Genomic DNA, 21,606 nt, shown 5'->3' with positions numbered 1-21,606 from the left:
GCGAGGTTCCGTCTCAAATAAATAAATAAATAAAAATAAAAAAATAAAAATCTAAAAATCTATAGTGCCATCTGCCTCCAAAGTCTTACTTAGCCTTGCTGGTTAATAAAATTATTATTTAAGAGAAAGGAGCAAAGACACTGAATTTGCCCCTAAGACAAAGAAGCTATTTCTGCAAAGGGACACCTTATGTAAATGAAAAAATTTAATAGTTTGGAACTTTTGTATTCTGATCTCAGTCTCTCTAAGTTTAAGAACATTGTTCCTTAAATTTTTTTTTTTTTTTTTTTTTTTTTTTGAGACGGAGTCTCACTTTGTCACCCAGGCTGGAGTGCAGTGGAGCCATCTCAGCTCACTGCAAGCTCTGTCTCCTGGGTTCACGCCATTCTTCTGCCTCAGCCTCCTGAGTAGCTGGGACTACAGGCACCCACCACCATGCCCAGCTAATTTTTTATATTTTTAGTAGAGACGGGGTTTCACCATGTTAACCAGGATGGTCTCAATCTCCTGACCTCGTGATCTGCCCTCCTCAGCCTCCCAAAGTGCTGGGATTACAGTCATGAGCCACGGTGCCCTGCTGTTCCTTAAATTTTTTATTGCCATACAATTTCAGTAATGTTTTCCCATTTCCACCTAGTGACAGACTACATTCTGGTTTTAGCCTTTGCAGCAAATTGAGATCCAGCTTTCTGGGGAAAGATTTCCACATTTTTATAGCCTTCTTTTCCTGTAGAGATATGACACGTAAATAAAGTGGTTCGTATTTCCAATGATTAATCTTTTTAAAAAATAAACTGTTACTTTTTAGAATAGTTTGTTTTTTAAGAAAGAAAAAAAAAAAGAATAGTTTGTTTGTTTTTGGTTTGTTCGAAACAGGATCTCACTCTGTCACCCAGGCTGGAGTGCAGTGGCGCAGTCACAGCTTGCTTCTGCAGCCTTGATTGTGCAGCCTCAATCTGTCTTCTTACCCCAGCCTCCCTGGTAGCTGGGACTAGAAGCACACGCCGCCATGCCCAACTAATTTTTGGTTTTTTTTTGTTTTTTGTTTTTTTTTGTAGAGATAGGATCTCACCATGTTGTTCAGGCTGGTCTCGAACAACGGGGCCCAAGAGATCCACCTGCCTCAGCCTCCGAAAGTGTTGGGATTTCAGGCACGAGTCACCACGCCTGCCCTAGAATACTTTTAGATTTATTTTTAAAATTGTAGGCTGGGCACGGTGGCTCACGCCTGTAATCCCAGCACTTTGGGAGGCTGAGGCAGGTGGATCACTTGAGGTCAGGAGTTCAAGACCAGTCTAGGTAACATGGCGAAACCCCGTCTCTACTAAAAATGCAAAAATTAGCTTGGCACGGTGGCATGTGCCTGTAATCCCAGCTACTTGGAAGGCTGAGGCAGGGGAATCGCTTGAGCCCAGAAGGTGGAGGTTGCAGTGAGCCGAGATTGTGCCATTACACTCCAGCCTGGGCGACAGAGTGAGACTCTGTCTCAAAAAAAAAAAAAAAAAAAAATTGTAAAGCTAGTGTAGGGAGTTCCTGTAAATCCACATCCAGTTTCCGCTATTAATAACATCTTATATTAGTATACATGTAACATTTGTTACAGCTAATGAGCCACTATTGATTATATTATTATACTTATTCATTCCAAATTTACTTGAGTTAAAAAAAAAAAAAAAAGGTGGAATTGCCTGCAGATTTTTAATAGTAAATGTCTAGAAAATACTGACTTGACCAAGACTTATTTTTTTAAGTCAGCTTTATTAAGGTAAAAATTTACATACAATAAATCCACCAACTTTATATAGTTCAGTGAGTTTTCATAAAAGTATATAGTCATGTAACCATCACCACCACTGAAGTCTAGGACATTTCATCATCCCAGGAAAGCTTCCTTGTGTTCCTTCCTATTTAATCTCTTACCCCACCTCAGCCCCTGGCAACCAGTGATCTGCTTTCTGTCACTAGATTTGCCCTTTCTAGATTTATTCTAGTAGAATACTTTTTTTTTTTTAAATAGAGACAGGGTCTCCCTATGTTGCCTAGGCTGGTCTCGAACTCCTGGGCTCAAGGGATCCTCATGCCTCAGCCTCCCAAAGTGTTGGGATTACAGATGTGAAGCCACGGCAACTGGCCAGTAGAACATCTTAAGTGGAATCATGTGCAGTTACTTGTGTCTTATTTTTTTCACTTAGCATAGTGCTTTTATTTTATTTTATTAGTATTAGTATTGAGACAGATTATTAGTATTATTAGTATTACTATTATTAGCATTAGTATTAGTATTATTAGTATTATTATTAGTATTATTATTGAGACAGAGTCTCGCTCTGTTACCCAGGCTGGAGCACAGTGGCACGTTGTCAGATCACTGCAGTCTCCACCTCCCTGCAATCTCTTCCCCACTAGGTTCAAGTGATTCTCCTGCCTCAGCCTCCAAGCAGCTGTGATTACAGGTGCACGCCACCATGCCCGGCTAATTTTTGAATTTTTGTAGAGATGGGGCTTGATCATGTTAGCCAGGCTGGTCTCGAACTCCTGACCTCAAGTGATCTGCCTGCCTCGGCCTCCCAAAGTGCTGGGATTACAGGCGTGAGCCACTGCGCTCGACCAGCATAGTCTTTTAATGGTTTTGAGATGTGGTGTGAATGTATAGAAACTATTCATGGCTTTTTTTTGCTGAGTAGTATTCTATTGTGTGTGTGTGTGTGTGTGTGTGTGTGTGTGTGTATACATATATCTAAGAAAGATGAGAGGCTGGGCGCCGTGGCTCAGGCCTGTAATCCCAGCACTTTGGGAGGCTGAGATGGGTGGATCACCTGAGGTCAGAAGTTCGAGACCAGCCTGGCCAACATGGTGAAACCTCGTCTCTACTTAAAATACAAAAAATTAGCTGGGTGTGGTGGTACGCACCTGTAATCCCACGTACTCAGGAGGCTGAGCCAGGAGAATCGCTTGAACCCGGGAGGTGGAGGTTGCATTGAGCTGAGATTGCACCATTGCACTCCCCAGACTGGGGGATAAGAGCGAGACTTCATCTCAAAAAAAAAAAAAAAAAAAAAAAGATGAGAATACTGTTTGAAACAGACAGATATGATTAAAGTAAACACCTGAAACACAGCCATAGGACGAGTTTTCACAGCAGCTGGACCCTAACTAACAATTATCATATCAAAGTTAAAAAAAAGTGAACAAATAAAAAACTTAGCATTTACTAGAACAGGCAGATTTGGCGAGATGGATTCATTCATGTTGGGCAAAGGAATTTTTTTTATAGATAAATATATATATATACACACACACACGCACACACAACATTTTGTATCCATTAGCAAATCCATTGATATGTGTGTTGTTTTCACTTTTGGCTATTATAAATAAATATGAACATTTGTGTACAGATCTTTGTGGGGACATACGTTTTCAATTATCTTGGATAAATAATTAAAAATTGTATGCCAGGTTCTGTGGTAAGTATATATTCAGCTTTAGTTTTGAAAAACTGGCAAACTGTCTTCCACAGTGGCTATACCACTTTGAATTCCTACCAGCAGCGTATGAGGATTCCAGTTGCTTCACGTCCTTACCAACAAGTGGTATTATCAGTCTTTTTTTATTTTAGCCATGGTAATGGTGTTTAATAGTATCTCATTGTAATTTTCATCTGCATTTCCCTAATGACTAATGATATGGAGCAACTTTTTGTGTGCTCATTTGCCATTCCTGTATCTTTTCTGGTGAAATAACTGTTCAAATTTCTACTCACTATTTTTTTTGTTTTTGAAATGGAGTCTTGCTCTGTGTCCCAGGCTAGAGTGCAGTGGCACGATTTCAGCTCACTGCAACCTCCACCTCCTGGGTTTAAGCAATTCTCCTCCTCAGCTTCCTGAGTAGCTGGGATTGCAGACACACGCCACCACGCCTGGCTAATTTTTGTATTTTTAGTAGAGACAGGGTTTCACAGTGTTGGTCAGGCTGGTCTCGAACTCTTGACCTTGTAATCTACCTGCCTCGGCCTCCCAAAGTGCTGGGATTAGAGGTGTGAGCCACTGCATCTGGCCTTCTACTCACTTTTTATCGGTGATTTATCTTATTATTGAGCTATAGGACTTGCTTATATAAATAATTATTTTTTAATTTCTTGATCAAAACAGCATATGTTTTGGAGTTTATCTTCAATGTGTAGATGAACATAACGAAAGGCTCTTAAGTACTAGCTAAGTACCTAACTGGAATATAAGTGCTGTTTTGCATGTGTAAGTAACTAAAGAATAGATCTAGTAGAAATATAAAGTATTTTTTGTGTGCCACTCCCGTTGCCCAACATGAATGAATCCATCTCTCCAAATCTGCCTGTTCTAGTGAATGCTAGGTTTTTTATTTGTTCACTTTTTTTTAACTTTGATAGGATAATTGTTGGTTAGGGTCCAGCTGCTGTGAAAACTCATCTTATGGCTGTGTTTCAGGTGTTTATTTTAATCATATCTGTCTGTTTCAAACAGTATTCTCATCTTTCTTAGACACTTTGTGAGGACTGACCAACTGCCAAATAAACTTTTAGAGACATTGAAGACCCATTGAAAAGCCACGTAAGATAAATATTCGCTTATGGACACATGAGAGTCAAATATCACTCTAATTGTAAAAGGAGGAAGTGTGGCTTACTTTATATTGTAATTCGTTAAATCTTAATGGCATTTTCATGTATATGTGTGTATTCCTCTGGCCAAATAAAACAGTTGAGTAAAATTAGAAATGGTGCCATTAATTATTGGATTATGATGATATATTTACTGTCATCTCTTGACAGACTATAGGAGATCACATTTTAGCTATAGCTCTTTTCTTTAATTAAAAACAAATGTATGCTTTATTTTTTTATGAGACAGAGTCTCACTCTGTCACCCAAGCTGGAGTTGGCAAGATCTTGGCTCAATGAAGTGAGTCCCTGCTTCCCAGGTTCAAGCAATTCTCTTGCCTCAGCCTCCCAAGTAGGTGTGTGCTAACATGGCTCGCTAAATTTTGTATTTTTAGTAGAGTCAGGGTTTCACCATGTTGGCCAGGCTGGTCTCGAACTCCTGGCCTCAAGTGATCCACCCGCCTCAGCCTCTCAAAGTGTTGGGATTATAGGCGTGAGCCACTGCAGCCAGCCAGACAAGACAGCAGCTGTAGATTATGTTCCATTCCGTTACTTAATCTTCTTTTTTCTTTTCTTTCCCTCCCTGCCTTTCTGTTTCCCTCCCTCCCTCCCTCCCTTCTTCCTTTCTTCTTTTCTTTTCTCTTCTTTTTTTGAGACCAAGTCTCACTCTGTCACCCAGGCTGGAGTGCAGTGGCACGATCTCAGCTCTTTGCAACCTCTGCCTCCCAGGTTCAAGTGATTCTCCTGCTTCAGCCTCCCAAGTAGCTGGAATTACAGGCATCCACCATCACACCTGGCTAATTTTTGTACATTTAGTAGAGACGGTGTTTCACCATGTTGGCCAGGCTGGTTTCGAACTCCTGACCTCATGTGATCCGCCTACCTCGGCCTCCCAAAGTGCTGGGATTACAGGTGTGAGCCACTGCGCCCGGCCCTTCCTTCTTTCTTTCCTTACTTTTTTTTTTTTTTTTTTTGACAAGGCCTCACTCTGTCACCCAGGCTGGAGTATAGTGGCACGATCATGGCTCACTGCAGCCTCTATCTCCCCATGCTCAGGTGATTCTCCCAACTCAGCCTCCTGAGTAGCTGGGACTGACTGCAGGCACAGGCTACCAAGCCCGGGTAATTTTTGTAATTTTTTTTGTAGAGACTGGGTTTTGGCATGTTGCCCCAGCTGGAAATCTTCATTTTCAAATACATGGAGAAACCTAAGCTCACTATTTCAAAAAGCAAAATAGGAAAAAAGGAAAATGAATGCCAAAAAGGAACGGAAGAGGGATTGCAATTTAAAACCATTGTTTTGGCCGGGCGCGGTGGCTCATGCCTGTAATACCAGCACTTTGGGAGGCTGAGGCGGGCGAATCACTTGAGGCCAGGAGTTTCAGATCACGCTGGCCAACATGGTGAAACCTTGTGTCTACTAAAAATACAAAAATTGGCCGGGTATGGTGATGTAATGTCAGCTACTCAGGAGACTGAGGCACGAGAATCGTTTGAACCTGGGAAGTGGAGGCTGCAGTGAACTGAGATCGTGCCACTATACTCCAGCTTGGGTGACACAGCGAGACTCCGTCTCAAAAAAAAAAAAATCCATGTGCGTGAGATATTATAATCATGAGCTTATTGTGGTATATGTGTGGTAATGGGTTAAATTTTGCTGTTTTCTTGTCCATGCTGATGACTTTTTTGTCTTTTTTTTGAGATGGAGTCTCACTCTGTCACCAGGCTGGAGTGCAGTGGCGCTGTCTCGGTTCACTGCAACCTCCACCTCCTGGGTTCAATCAATTCTCCTGCCTCAGCCTCCCAAGTAACTGGGAATACAGGCACCCGCCACCATGCCTAGCTAATTTTTTGTATTTTCAGTAGAGACGAGGTTTCACTATGCTGGCCAGGCTGGTCTCAATCTCTTGACCTCGTGATCCGCCTGCCTCAACCTTCCAAAGTGCTGAGATTACAGATGTCAGCCGCCCGGCCTTTTTTTTTTTTTTTTTTTTTTTGAGATGGAGTCTCGCTCTGTCACCCAGGCTGGAGTGCACTGGTGCTATCTCAGCGCACCGTAAGCTCCACCTCCCGGGTTCACACCTTTCTCCTGCCTCAGCCTCCCCAGTAGCTGGGACCACAGGCGTCTGCCACCATGCCAGGCTAATTTTTTGTAGTTTTAGAAGAGACGGGGTTTCACCATGTTAGCCAGGATGGTCTGGATCTCCTGACCTCGTGATCTGCCCGCCTTGGCCTCCCAAAGTGCTGGCTGAGATGACACGCATGAGCACCCAGATTTTTTTTTTTTTTTTTTTTTTTGAGACAGTTTTGCTCTTGTTGCCCAAGCTGAAGTACAGTGGCGCAATCTCGGCTCACTGCAACCTCCGCCTCCCAGGTTCAAGTGATTCTCCTGCCTCAGCCTTCCAAGTAGCTGGGACTACAGGCATGCACCACCACACCTGGCTAATTTCTTCTTTTTTTTTTTTTTGAGACAGAATCTCGCTCTGTCACCCAGGCTGGAGAGCAGTGGCATGATCTCAGCTCACTCTAGCCTCTGCCTCCCAGGTTCAAGTGATTCTCTTGCCTCAGCCTCCCAAGTAGCTGGGATTACAAACATGCACCACCATGCCCAGCTAATTTTTGTATTTTTAGCAGAGACAGGGTTTCACCATGTTGGCCCGGCTGGTCTTGAACTCCTGACCTCAGATGATCCACCTGCCTTGGCCTCCCAAAGTGCTGCGATTCCAGGTGTGAGCCACCGTGCCTCTACTAAATTTTTGTATTTAGTAGAGACAGGGTTTCACAATGTTGGTCAGGATGGTCTCGAACTCCTGACCTCAGGTGATCCACCCGCCTTGGCCTCCGAAAGTGTTGGGATTACAGGCGTGAGCCACCGCGCCCACACGATTTCTTTTTTTTTTTTGGAGATACAGACTATTGTTCTGTTGCCCAGGCTGGATTTCAGTGGCACAATCATAGCTCACTTTAGTCTTGAACTCCTGGGCTCATGTGATTCTCCTACCTCAGCTGGGACTACAAGCATCTGCCACTATAGCCAGTTTATTTTATATTAATGTATTTATTTATTTGTTTTCTGAGAACGAGTTTCGCTCTCGTTGCCCAGGCTGGAGTGCAATGGTGCAATCTTGGCTCATCACAACTTCTGCCTCCCGGGTTCAAGCAATTCTCCTGCCTCAGCCTCCAGAGTAGCTGGGATTACAGGCATGCACCACCATGCCCGGCTAATTTTGTATTTTTAGTAGAGACAGGGTTTCTCCGTGTTGGTCAGGCCGGTCTCGAACTCCCAACCTCAGGTGATCCGCCCGCCTCAGCCTTTCTTAGAGTCCCAATGTGTTGGAATTATAGGCACGAGCTGCTGCACGTGGCCTGATCATTTCTTTTTGTTTTTCTTTTTTTTGAGACAGAGTCTCACTCTGTTGCGCAGGCTGGAGTACAGGGGCGCAATCTCAGTAGCTCACTCTAGCCTTGATCTCCTGGGCTCAAGTGATCCTCCCGCCTAAGCTTCTTGAGTAGCCCAAACTACAGGCACGCACCACCATGCCCGGATGATGTTTTTTATTTTTAATAGAGATGAGGTCTCACTATGTTACCCAGGCTTGTATCAAACTCCTGAGCTCAGGCTATCCTCTTAGCTTGGCCTCCCAAAGTGCTGGGATTACAGATGTAAGCCACTGCACCCAGCCTCTTTTCCTTTAAACAATGACAAAAACAATAGCAAAAGAAAACTTTGAAAAATAGAGAGAGGATCTGACCGTGTTGGCCAAGCTAATCTCAAACTCCTGGCCTCTTAGCAACCCTCCCACCTCGGCCTCCCAAAGCCAGGCATGATGCTGGGCGTCTGTAATCCCAGCTACTCAGGAGGCTGAGGCAGGAGAATGGCGTAAACCCGGGAGGCGGAGCTTGCAGTGAGCTGAGATCTGGCCACTGCACTCCAGCCTGGGTGACAGAGTGAGACTCAGTCTCAAAAAAAAAAAGAAAAATATAATTTAATAAAGTAAAGGGCCTCTTCCCAAATGGCATCAAGTATTATAGAGACCTGTCTTAGACATACAAAAATAGTAGGAGAAACCTTGAAGTCTTCCTGATTCTGGGGGAAAATCCTACCGAGGGTTTCAGGGTCTAACTTGCCGCACTAACTTAATAGAACCACTGTCTGTTCTCTTTTGAAAAGCTGGACATCTGTTCTGCTGTTGTGTCTTGCCATTCTCCTGAAGAACAGAGGCACACCGTAATACCCAACACTTCCCCTTGCATTCTATGAGGTAGGTAAAGTATATTATAATACATACTTCTTTAAAACGTTGAACCTTAATTCAAATACCAAAAAAGGGAGGATTTGCATTGCTATTTCCATATGTCTTGCTGCTGACTTGGAGATGAGATTATACTGCTGTCATATCCTACTTTTACTGCTAGGCATGTGGTAGATTTAGACAATTTGGCAGTATGGTTTTGTAACATAGGTGGGTCTTTCCATGAAACCCTTGGATGCAAACTTGGTTCTTGCTGACCACTTCTCTTACTCAAAGTAAAGAGAAGACTTACATATCTTGAAGTAATCCAAGTTCCTAGTAACTGTGGGAGAACTTCTTGAGTGGTAAATTAAAAACAAGATACCACAGGAGGACAGAGGCTAAGCTTTTTGATAATTGGACCAGAAATTGCTAATGTGAAATGTTGTTGTTTTTTTGTTTGTTTTTGTTTTTGTTTTTGTTTTTGCTTTGAGATGAAGTCTTGCTCTGTTGCCCAGGCTGGAGTGCAGTGGTGCGATCTCGGCTCACTGCAACCTCTGCCTCCCAGGTTCAAGCCATTCTCCTGCCTCAGCCTCCTGAGTAGCTGGGATTACAGGCGTGTGCCACCACACCCGGCTAATTTTTGTATTTTTAGTAGAGACAGGGTTTCAGCATGTTGGCCAGGCTGGTCTTGAACTCCTGACCTTGTGATCCACCCGCCTTGGCCTCCCAAAGTGCTGGGATTACAGGCATGAACCACCACACCAGGCCATTTTTTTTGCGGGGGGATGGAGTCTTACTTTGTCACCCAGGCTGGAGTGCAGTTGCACGATCTTGGCTCACTGCAACTTCTGCCTCCCAGGTTCAAGCAATTCTCGTGTCTCAGCTTCCCACGTAGCTGGGATTACAGGCACAAGCCACCATGCCTGGCTAATTTTTTTGTTGTTGTTTTGTTTTGTTTTGTTCTGTATTTTTAGTAGAGATGGGGTTTTGCTATGTTAGCCAGGCTGGTCTCGAACTCCTGACCTCAGAAGATCTGCCCACCTTGGCCTCCCAAAGTGCTGGGATTACAGGCATGAGCCACCATGCCTGGACTTGTTTTTTTTTTTTGTTTGTTTTGTTTTGTTTTGCTTTTTGAGACAAGGTCTCTCACTGTCACCCAGGCTGAAGTGCAGTGGCGTGGTCACGGCTCACTGCAGCCTTGACCTCCTGGGCTCAAGCAGTCCTCCCACATCAGCCTCCTGCGTAGCTGGGACTACAGGCACTCGCCAGCACACCTGGCTAATTTTTGTATTTTCTGTTTCACCATGTTGCCCAAGGTGATCTCAAATGCCTGGGCTCAAGTAGTGCTCCCACCTCGGCCTCCTAAAGTGTTGGGATTACAGGCATGAGCCACTGCCTCTTTTTTTTAAATTGAAACTTTTTGTTGAACTCACACATTTGGGTTCTTTAAATTTATGTTTTTATGAGTAAATTTAATGGGAATGAAAGCATAATTGATTTTTTTTTTTTTTTTTTTTGTATTTGAGGAGTGCTTCATTTCCAGGCGATAAAATGCTAATTCTCATCTCTGTCTCTCTTAGATTACAGCAAGATGGAAATACCAAATCCCCCTACCTCCAAATGTATCACTTACTGGAAAAGAAAAGTGAAATCTGAATATATGCGACTTCGACAACTTAAACGGCTTCAGGCAAATATGGGTGCAAAGGTAAAAAAATAATTCCCAAGTGAAAGTTTATGTATTTCGATATACTGATCCAATGTAAAGGGGTTGGAATTTTTTTTTAACTTTCGTTTTGAAATCTTAACAGGGCCAGGCGCAGTGGCTCACACCTGTAATCTCAGCACTTTGGGAGGCTGAGGCAGGTGGATCACCTGAGGTCAGGACTTCGAGACCAGCCTGTCCTACCTGATGAAACCCCATCTCTACTAAAAGTACAAAAATTAGCCAGGCGTGGTGTCGTGCGCCTGTAATCCCAGCTACTCGGGAGACTGAGGCAGGAGAATTGCTTGAACCCAGGAGGTGGAGGTTGCAGTGAGCCGAGATGGTGCCACTGCACTCCTGCCTGGGTGACAGAGCAAGACTCCATCTCAAAAAAAAAAAAACAAAAGGCCAGGCACGGTGACTCATGCCTATAATTCCAGCACTTTGGGAGGCTGTCGGGCAGATCACTTGAGGCCAGGAGTTTGAAACCAGCCTGGCCAACATGGTGAAACACCGTCTCTACCGAAAATACAAAAATTAGCCAGGTGTGGTGGTCTGTGCCTATAATCTCAGCTACTTGGGAGGCCGAGGTAGGAGAATCGCTTGAACCTAGGAGGCGGAGGTTGTGGTGAACTGAGATCACACTACTACAATCCAGCCTGGGCGACAATAGAGCAAGACTCCCTCTCAAAAAAAAATAATGTATTTATTAATCAGTTAAGTAACAATGTATCTTTTTTTTTTTTTTTTTTTTTTGAGATGGAGTCTCGCTCTGTCGCCCAGGCTGGAGTGCAGTGGCTGGATCTCAGCTCACTGCAAGCTCCGCCTCCTGGGTTTACACCATTCTCCTGCCTCAGCTTCCTGAGTAGCTGGGACTACAGGTGCCCACCACCTCGCCCGGCTAGTTTTTTGTATTTTTTAGTAGAGACAGGGTTTCACTGGGTTAGCCAGGATGGTCTCAACCTCCTGACCTCGTGATCCGCCTGTCTCGGCCTCCCAAAGTGCTGGGATTACAGGCTTGCGCCACCGCACCCGGCCTAGTAACAATATATCTTAATCTTTTCCATGGCTTTGCTAGGCTTTGTATGTGGCAAATTTTGCAAAGGTTCAAGAAAAAACCCAGATCCTCAATGAAGAATGGAAGAAGCTTCGTGTCCAACCTGTTCAGTCGATGAAGCCTGTGAGTGGACACCCTTTTCTCAAAAAGGTACTTTTGGGAGTTTAAGCTCAGTCTTCCTCTCTTCCTTGGGCTTAAAGCTTTTTCCTATATTTGTGACTTTTTAGAGAGTGAATAAGTAAGACAAGGTATAGTGGCTCACACAAGTATTCCCAGCTATTTGGGAGGCTGAGGTGGGAAGATCGCTTGAGGTGAGGAATTTGAGACCAGCCTGGGCAACATAGACTGTGTCTCTAAAATTTTTTTAAGAAAATTAGCGAGACGTGGTGGTGCACACCTGTAGTCCCAGCTACTTGGGAGGCTGACGTGGAAGGATTGCTTGAGCCCAGAAGTTCAAGGCTGAAATAAACTATGATTTCACCACAACACTCCAGTCTGGGTGACAGAGAAAGACCCTATGTCTAAAAAAACAAAAAGGAAAGAAAGGAAATAAATAAATAAATAAGGTTAAGGTTAATAGATACAGTTATTTTAGTCAACTTTGAATTATTAAGATAGTAAATCTGTAGCTTCAAGAATAATCTTGGGGGCCGGGCACAGTGGCTCACACCTGTAATCTCAGCACTTTGGGAGGCTGAGGGAGATGGATCCACTTGAGGCCAGCAGTTCAAGACCAACCTGGCCAACATAGCAAAACACCGTCTCTACTAAAAATACAAAAGTTAACTGAGTGTGGTGGTGCATGCCTATAATCCCAGCTATTTGGGAGGCTGAGGCCTGAGAACCTCTTGAACCTAGGAGGCAGAAGTTGCAGTGAGCCAAGATCACGCCACTGCACTCCAGCCTGGGTGAAAGACTGAGACTGTCTCTCAAAAAAAAAAATAATAATAAATAAATAAAAGAATGTTCTAGTTAAGAAACTTTGGCAGGACGTGGTGGCTCACCCTGTAATCCCAGCACTTTGGGAGGCCAAGGCGGGTGGATCACCTGAGGTCAGGCGTTTGAGACCAGGCTGGCCAACCTGGTGAAACCCCATCTCTACTAATAGTACAAAAAAATTAGCCAGGCATCGTGGCGCACTTCTGTAATCCTAGCTACTAGGGATGCTGAGGCAGGAGAATCGCTCGAACCTGGGAGGTGGAGGTTGCAGTGAGCTGAGATGGCACCATCGCACTCCAGCCTGGGCAACAAGAGCAAAACACCATCTCCAAAAAAAAGAAACTTTATGAAAATAAATTATTATAATTATTATTATTTAGAGAGAAGATCTCACCGTGTCACCCAGACTAGAGTGCAGTGTCATTATCATAGCTCACTGTAACCTCCAACACCTGGGAAATAGATAATATTTTTCAAATATAAAAAGTAAATATTATCCAGGCATGGTAGTATATGCCTATAATCCCAGCTACTTGGGAGGCTGAGGTGGGAGAATCACTTGAACCCAAGAGTTCAAAGCTGCAGTGAGCTATGATCTCCAGCCTGGGTGACAGAGTGAGACTCTGTCTCTTAAAAAAAAAGAAAGCAGAAGCCGGGCACAGTGGCTCACGCCTGTAAACCCAGCACTTTGAGAGGCTGAGGCGGATGGATCACCTGAGGTCAGGAGTTCAAGACCAGCTTGGCCAACATGGTGAAACCTTGTCTCTACTAAAAATATAAAAATTAGCTGAGCATGGTAGTGTGCACCTGTAATCCCAGCTACTTGGGAGGCTGAGACAGAATTGCTTGTACCCGGGAGGTGGAGGTTGCAGTGAGCCAAGATTGTGCCACTGGGCAACAGAGTGAGACCCTACCTCAAAACAAAAAACAAAAAGTAGATGGTGTATTGAGAGCAAATATCTTTCCTGAATCAGAATGTTACTATAATTTCTATACCACTTTGCTTCTCCATGTACTATCCCTATCACCTATGCAGCTAAGTTGATGTCCACTGTCTTAAAGTTTAGGTCTTCAGAAAACTTCCTCATCTCTCAGGACTTTCAGAGGCTCTTTATTGTTATGTACGACCCAAGTAGACGAACAGTTTGAGTTGAAGTAAACATCAGTTGAGTATGGGAAGTACTATGCTGAACTCTGTAGAGGACACAAAGGTGAAGAAGAGTCCCTGCTTTTGGCCGGGTGTAGTGGCTCACACCTGTAATCCCAGAACTTTGGGAGGCCAAGTCAGGATGATTGCTTGAGTCCAGGAGTTGAAGACCAACGTGGGCAATATTTAGTGAGACCCTGTCTCTACAAAAATAAATAAATAAAATTAGCTGGCTAACTGGATGTAGTAGCACATGCCTGTGATCCCAGCTGCTTGGGAGGCTGAGGTTGGAGGATGGCTTTAGCTTGGGAGGCAGAGGCTGCAGTGAGCTGTGATTGCACAACTGCTTTCAGCCTGGGCTACAGAGTGAGATCCTTTCTCAAAAAAAAAAAAAAAGAGTTTCTGCTTTTCACAGGTTTGCAGTCTACGGATTCCTTTTGCAAGATGATGTTATAAAACTCTCAATTTATTAATTTGTTTAAAAAATTTTTTTTTGTTTGAGATGGAGTCTCGCTCTGTCACCATGCTGGAGTGCAATGACGTGATCTTGGCTCACTGCAACCTCCACCTCCCGGGTTCAAGCGATTCTTCTGCCTCAGCCTCCCGAGTAACTGGGACTACAGGCATGTGCCATCACGCCCAGCTAATTTTTTTTTTTTTTTTAAGACGAAGTCTCGCTCTGTCGCCCAGGCTGGAGTGCAGTGGTGCGATCTCCACTCACTGCCAGCTCCGCCTCCCGGGTTCACGCCATTCTCCTGCCTCAGCCTCCCGAGTAGCTGGGACTACAGGCGCCCGCCACCATGCCCGGCTAATTTCTTTTTGTATTTTTAGTAGAGACGGGGTTTCACTGTGTTAGCCAGGATGGTCTCGATCTCCTGACCTCGTGATCCGCCCATCTCGGCCTCCCAAAGTGCTGGGATTACAGGCGTGAGCCACCGCGCCCAGACTAATTTTTGTATTTTTAGTAGGGACTGGGTTTCACCATGTTGGCCAGGATAGTCTTAATCTCCTGACCTCGTGATCCACCTGCCTCGGTCTCCCAAAGTGCTAGGATTACAGGCATGAGCCACCATGCCTGGCCAAATTTTTTATAATTTTAAATGCCGTCTGAATATTCTTAGTTTAATTTATTAGTTTGTAAGAACTAGAGGCTACTAAGATCATTTTTTTCTTTTTTTTTTTTTTTTTTGAGATAGAGTCTCGCTCTGTCGCCCAGGCTGGAGTGCAGTGGCTCACTCAACCTCCGCCTCCCAGGTTCAGGTGATTCTCATGCTTCAGCCTCCCAAATAGCTGGGATTACAGGCATGTACCACCATGCTCAGCTAATTTTTGGATTATGTTTTTGTAGAGATGGGGTTTCACCATGTTGGCCTGGCTGGTCTCGAACTGACTTCAAGTGATCCGCCTGTCTTGGCCTCCCGAAATGCTGGGATTACTGGCATGAGCCACTATGCCCGGCCAGTTTTAGAAGGAAATTACATTTCTTTCTTGGGTTATATGCCCGTCTTTCCCTCTCCATGTCATTGCTTATATTTCAGTGTACCATAGAGAGCATTTTCCCGGGATTTGCAAGCCAACATATGTTAATGAGGTCACTGAACACAGTTGCATTGGTTCCCATCATGTATTCCTGGTCCCCTCTCCAGCAGAACTTTATGGTATGTATTGAAAGCACTGGGGTGGTTATTTAAACTGTATGATTATCTTATGTTGATATGCCAGAGCTCCTCTTAGGGTAAAGATTGTCTAATATTTAACAAAGCTAGGACATGCAGGGCAGAACAAGGTAATTAACTTATTCTAAACAATATATATTGCAAGTTATTCTAACTTGTCAGATTTTATGCTCTCTCATGTGTGCTTTGGAATTGATGCTGGTTCTTTTTTAAATGAATAAGATTGGGCAAGACTTTAATTTTCTCTTAGTACCTTGGCCCAATATTATGCACAGTTAAATGCAGTCTAAATCAGACTCTTGAGGCTTGAGCAGGTTGTCTGCTCCCTGTTGATGGAGTAATCCTTTCTGAATTCTCTAAATGCAAGATGCTACAAAAACAGCTGAGACAACAGACGTGCACACAGTCCTTTCATCTGGGCCTTTGTGCTGACTCCTATTAGGATTATTTGTGGTTTTGATAATCATTCCTCTCTAAATACTGCCATTGCTTATCATCTGCCTGGTGACAGATAGCCGTACTACTGGTTGGAATGAGGTCGAGGTTTATAGAAGGGAATCATCTCTTAGAATAAAACTTCAGAATAATTTTACTTGCTACTTGGGGATTTCAGAATGACTGTATTCTCTGCTGAGCACCTCACTCCCCCCAAATTATTTACTATTGTTTACTGCCAAAAAATATCCATAGCCTAGGCTGCAGTTGACTTTAGGTTCCCATTGAGTGTGACTGGCATGAGTTGTAATCATAATTTTTTTTTATTATTGGAGAATCTTAGTCCATTTTATAAAATACTCATGTCTTATGGTTACCCAGTTTATTTTGTAGTTAAATTGTACATCATAATCTTAGAAGCCTTCATTTTTATTTATCCATCTATCTCTCTACTTATGAAAACAATTAGCAACTTTTTTTTTTTTTGAGATGGAGTCTAACTCTGTTGCCAGGCTGGAGTACAGTGGCACGATCTCAGCTTACTGCAACCTCCGCCTCCCAGGTTCAAACGATTCTCTTGCCTCAGCCTCCCTAGTAGCTGGGACTACAGGCACACTCCACCATGCCCAGCTAATTTTTTGTATTTTAGTAGAGACAGGGTTTCACCATGTTGGCCAGAATGGTCTCAATCTCCTGACCTCGTGATCCGCCTGCCTCAGCCTCCCAAAGTGCTGGGATTACAGGCGTGAACCACCACGCTTAGCCCCATTTGAGGTTTTTCTGGCAAAACAAAATGGCCAGTGTTTAAAATGCAGGAAACTCTGGGACAAAGGCATTTTTCAGGAGACTCAAGCAGCAAACAAAGTTCAGCAAAGATTCCACTAAATAGGAAAGAGGAGATGCATGATGGCTTCATGGAATGAATCACATCTGGTTTGATTTCAGGTAGAAGATGAGACGGTTTTGTGCAATATTCCCTACATGGGAGATGAAGTGAAAGAAGAAGATGAGACTTTTATTGAGGAGCTGATCAATAACTATGATGGGAAAGTCCATGGTGAAGAAGGTAGCGGTACTGAACTCTTTGGGAGAAAATTTTGTTAGAATCAGGCCTCTTATTTGGTACCTCATCATCTCGCCATCTTGCTTTTATCTTCTGCCCCATGGGGCACACACTGAAGAATATTTCAATGTCATCACATGACTGGGAGTTAATTTTTTTTTTTTTTGAGACGGAGTTTTACTTTAGTTGCCGAGGCTGGAGTGCAGTGGCGCAATCTCGGCTCACTGCAATCTCTGCTTCCTGGTTTCAAGCAATTCTCCTGCCTCAGCCTCCCAAGCGGCTGGGACTACAGGTGTCTGCCACCACGCCCAGCTAATTTTTGTATTTTTAGTAGAGATGGGTTTTCACCATGTTGGTCAGGCTGGTCTCGTACTCCTGACCTCAGGTGATCCACCCACCTCGGCCTCCCAAAGTGCTGGGATCACAGGCATGAGACACCATGCCTGGCCCAATTTTTTTATTTTTATTTTTTTTAGAGACAGGGTCTTACTCGGTCACCCAGGCTGGAATGCAGTGGCACAATCATAGCTTATTGTAGTCTCGACCTCCTGGGCTTAAGTGATTTTTCTGCTTCAGCCTCCTGGGGGGCTGGGACTACAGGTGCACTCCACCACATCTGGCTTTTTTTTTTTTTTTTTTTTTTTTTTTTTTTTGAGACAGAGTCTTGCTCTGTCACCCAAGCTGGAGTGCAGTGGTGCAGTCTCAGCTCACTGCAAGCTCTGCCTCCCAGGTTCACGCCATTCTCCTGCCTCAGCCTCCTGAGGTAATTGGGACTACAGGCCCCCACCACCACGCCCGGCTAATTTTTTGTATTTTTAGTAGAGACGGGGTTTCACCTTGTGAACCAGAATGGTCTCTATCTCCTGACCTCATGATCCACCCACCTCGGCCTCCCAAAGTGATGGGATTACAGGCGTGAGCCACCACACCCGGCCCTGGCTTATTTTTAAAATTTTTTTGTAGAGATAGAGTCTCACCACATTGCCCGGGCCGGTCTTAAACTCCTGGCCTCAAGTAATCCTCCCACATTGGCCTCCCAAAGTTCTGAGATTATAAGAGTGAGCCAACATGCCTGGTCCAAAATACCCTAGTTCTTTCTTTCTTTCTTTCTTCCTTCCTTTCCTTCCTTTCCTTCCTTTCCTTCCTTTCCTTCCTTTCCTTCCTTTCCTTCCTTTCCTTCCTTTCCTTCCTTCCTTCCTTCCTTCCTTCCTTCCTTCCTTCCTTCCTTGCTTGCTTGCTTTCTTTCTTTCTTTCTTTCTTTCTTTCTTTCTTTCTTTCTTTCTTTCTTTCTTTCTTTCTTTCTTTCTTTCTTTCTTTCTTTCTTTCTTTCTCTTTTTCTTTCTTTCTTTCCCTAGTTATTTCTGATTCAAGCAGCAGAAACAGAAATAAAAATTATTTAAAGTACCCTCGTTAAATTTTAAAAGGAGTTGGGACATAAAAGGATTATGTAGTAATCAGTGGCTGGAGAGAAAGTTTATTGTATAAGTAAGTTTAATCTTAGGACTTAGTTTTCCATAAGTACATCCAAGATCATTTTGTTCTTTATTTCTCTTTCTCTGAGAATGGCAGTGAGCCTCTCTGCCATACTTCTTTGATCCAGGCATCCCCTAGATGGTTTTAATAATCTGAATTTCCTAAAAGCAATTGTTTGGATTTAGTCATAATTCTAGAAAAGTCTGTCCATGTGTAAGAAATGGAAAGAGGAGAGGCTCCCCATCAATTTGTAAACCAACAGCCCCACCTGCTCTTTCGACAATTGTAGGCACTGTTGTGATGCTGTTGAACTACATTATTTGTCCACAGTGCCTCCTAGTGTTCAAAGACCTCCTAAATTGTAGTACATCTCCATAAAGTACAATTTTAGGAAAAATTGCTGTATTTTGATTTAGAGACGTCATTACTGACTCATCAGCAGCAAAGCCAAGAGAATTTTCATTTTTTAATTTTTTCTCTGCCCTACCGGAGATTGTTTGGACAAACTTTCGTGAGATTTTGAACCAGAATCAGAGTTGACTTGTGACTGAGGAAGTGAAGTTCTTCAGTAAGAATAAAGCCTATGGCTGGGCATGGTGGGTCACACCTGTAATCCCAGCACTTTGGGAGGCCGAGGCAGGTGGATCACCTGAGGTTAGGAGTTCACGACCAGCCTGACATGGAGAAACCCCGTCTCTACTAAAATACAAAATTAGCCGGGGTGGTAGCACGTGCCTGTAATCCCAGATGCTCGCGAGGATGAGGCAGGAGAGTCACATGAACCCAGGAGGTGGAGGTTGCAGTGAGCTGAGATCGCCCCTCCAGCCTAGGCAACAAGAGCAAAACTCTGTCTTAAAAAAAAAAAAAAAAAAAAGAATAAAGCCTATAGCTGTATTCCTACTCTAGCCAGCTGCCTACTGCATGTGTAGTAGCCAGTCAAATGATTGTAATTTCCAGATCTCCCATGTGAAAATGTACACAGTGTGACTTATCTGGGCCTCTGGAGTGAGCACAAGAAAACCTGCCTAGGGGGACTAATGGAATGTGAAGTCACCACTGCTCATCCTTCGAATCCTCATGTTTCAGAGATGATCCCTGGATCTGTCCTGATTAGTGATGCTGTTTTTCTGGAGTTGGTCGATGCCCTGAATCAATACTCAGATGAGGAGGAGGATGGGCACAATGACACCTCAGATGGAAAGCAGGATGACAGCAAAGAAGATCTGCCAGTAACAAGAAAGAGAAAGCGACATGCTATTGAAGGTACATAGCACTGGCTCCCTTATTCCGTTTTTAAAGTGACAGGGATAGGGAAGAAGGAAGAACTGGAAAGGTTTGTGGCCTATTAAAGGCTATTGGTGCTTCTTGTTGGTTCACTTAAAAGGAGAACATGATCATTAACTGATAGCTTCAGGTAGCTGTGACTTAGGTGAAGAAGAAAGTAGAAGAACTGACAGAATAATAATTGCTATTCATTTCTAATTATATGTGTTATGTGAAATTGGGATCATGCCAATTTATGTATATGTATATATCAAATTGTATATCCCTTTTTATTTAATCTTATGAGTACTTTTCCATGTCACTGTTTACTTAATTTAAAATTTAATACCTTAATTATATGTTATGTTATGTAATTATACACTATGTCCAGGGACATAGTGTATTCTCTTTTATTATATCATAATTATAGTATCAGTCTAGTTCTTCAGCATCCACTTTATGATAGGATTCTTCTGTGTTCAGGTCTCTCCATGAACACTCTTTTCACCTCCAAATTTTTATTTTTATTTTAAAAATCTATTATTTATTATTTTTTTGAGACAGAGTCTTGCTCTGTCACCCAAGGTGGAGTACAGTGGCACAATCTCGGCTCACGGCAGCCTCCGCCATCCTGGTTCAAGTGATTATTGTGTGTCAGCCTTCCAGGTAGCTGGGACTACAGGCCTATGCCACCATACCTGGCTAAGTTTTGTATTTTTAGTAGAGTTGAGGTTTCACCATGTTGGCCAGGCTGGTCTCAAACTCTTGGCCTCAAGTGATCTGCCCCCTTGTACTGCCCTTCCCAAAGTACTGACTGGGATTACAGGCGTGAGCCACCTCACATCCAGATTCTAACTGGGACGGTGGATTTTGTGGTTAGTATGTAGACTACTCTAACTTCCTTATTTACTGGTAGCCTATATCAGATAAGTTCAGATAGCACTGATGTTTATGTATCTCCAAACAATCAGTGGTTAGGTAACAAAGCAGCTCTAATCAAAATGCTGCACAGATCGCACAGATTTGTTTGCATGTTCTGATAATCGCACTCAGGAGCTTTTTGTATTTTCAATTCAGGCAACAAAAAGAGTTCCAAGAAACAGTTCCCAAATGACATGATCTTCAGTGCAATTGCCTCAATGTTCCCTGAGAATGGTGTCCCAGATGACATGAAGGAGAGGTAGGGAAAGTTGTCCCACTTAGGCCGTATACAGAGTGCTCGGGACAAAACCTTTATTCCCTTCTAATTTTTGGTTTTAAAAAGCTTTGTTTATGGTAAAGGCATTATGATTTGCCTGTACTTGGATTATTTTTGCTTACTCAATTACCTCTGAATGCCCCCCTTACTATATTAAGGGTCTTCGTATACTGGCTTTTGAGTGGGTCTGGGCAGAGAACTTTTACTCTGCCATTTTTCTGGAGAGTTGCTCCAGCACCATCTTATCAAATCCTTCCCTCCCCTTACTTTCCAACATTTGCCCAACCCAGCATAATTACAATGGTGTACCCACTTTAGTTATCTACCATTCTCTTATCAACTAGACCTATAAAAAACACCCATCCTCCCCTGGCAGACCGTAGGTGGGCTACTGTCAGTACCCAATCTGTATTTCCTCAGTGGAGGCGGTCCCTTGGAGGAACTCTTATCTCTCTTTTCTTAAATAGGTATCGAGAGCTAACAGAGATGTCAGACCCCAATGCACTTCCCCCTCAGTGCACACCCAACATCGATGGCCCCAATGCCAAGTCTGTGCAGCGGGAGCAATCTCTGCACTCCTTCCACACACTTTTTTGCCGGCGCTGCTTTAAATACGACTGCTTCCTTCACCGTGAGTGGGGCTACTCTGTTTGAAATGCTCTCCTCTCTTCCATCCCCAGCCACTATTTCCTTCTCTTTGTTCTGGTTTCTCGTCTAGAGTTCCTGGCTTCTGTTCTGACGTTTTACAAAGGGCCAGTTCTATTTTGCCTCGTTCAATT

At 43.6% G+C, this 21,606-nt stretch overlaps 2 protein-coding genes across 5 annotated transcripts in view; one reads left to right on the top strand and one right to left on the bottom strand.

Annotated features, from left to right (window-relative positions):
* The window catches only part of VPS25 (vacuolar protein sorting 25 homolog), a 91,830-nt gene that overhangs the window by 39,511 nt on the left and 30,713 nt on the right, over positions 1–21,606 (bottom strand). The gene's annotated exons all lie outside the window — the stretch shown is intronic.
* Positions 1–21,606, top strand: part of EZH1 (enhancer of zeste 1 polycomb repressive complex 2 subunit) — a 44,668-nt gene that overhangs the window by 5,062 nt on the left and 18,000 nt on the right. The window contains exons 1-9 of one of the 4 annotated variants that reach the window (XM_050762631.1): positions 2,867–4,586; positions 8,808–8,898; positions 10,452–10,579; positions 11,655–11,783; positions 15,258–15,377; positions 16,776–16,896; positions 19,453–19,629; positions 20,707–20,809; positions 21,295–21,458. In XM_050762631.1, the coding sequence (XP_050618588.1) occupies positions 10,463–10,579; positions 11,655–11,783; positions 15,258–15,377; positions 16,776–16,896; positions 19,453–19,629; positions 20,707–20,809; positions 21,295–21,458 (931 nt within the window). In that variant the 5' untranslated portion in view covers positions 2,867–4,586; positions 8,808–8,898; positions 10,452–10,462. Of the gene's footprint in view, positions 1–2,866; positions 4,587–8,807; positions 8,899–10,451; positions 10,580–11,654; positions 11,784–15,257; positions 15,378–16,775; positions 16,897–19,452; positions 19,630–20,706; positions 20,810–21,294; positions 21,459–21,606 lie in introns of those variants that run through there. The other 3 variants (XM_050762630.1, XM_050762632.1, XM_050762633.1) reach the window with 3 other exon arrangements.

This window comes from Macaca thibetana, chromosome 16 (assembly GCF_024542745.1).
Source record: "Macaca thibetana thibetana isolate TM-01 chromosome 16, ASM2454274v1, whole genome shotgun sequence".
Lineage (NCBI taxonomy): Eukaryota > Metazoa > Chordata > Mammalia > Primates > Cercopithecidae > Macaca > Macaca thibetana.
Note: the sequence above shows the minus strand (reverse complement) of the source record. Positions and strands in the feature narration are given on the sequence as shown.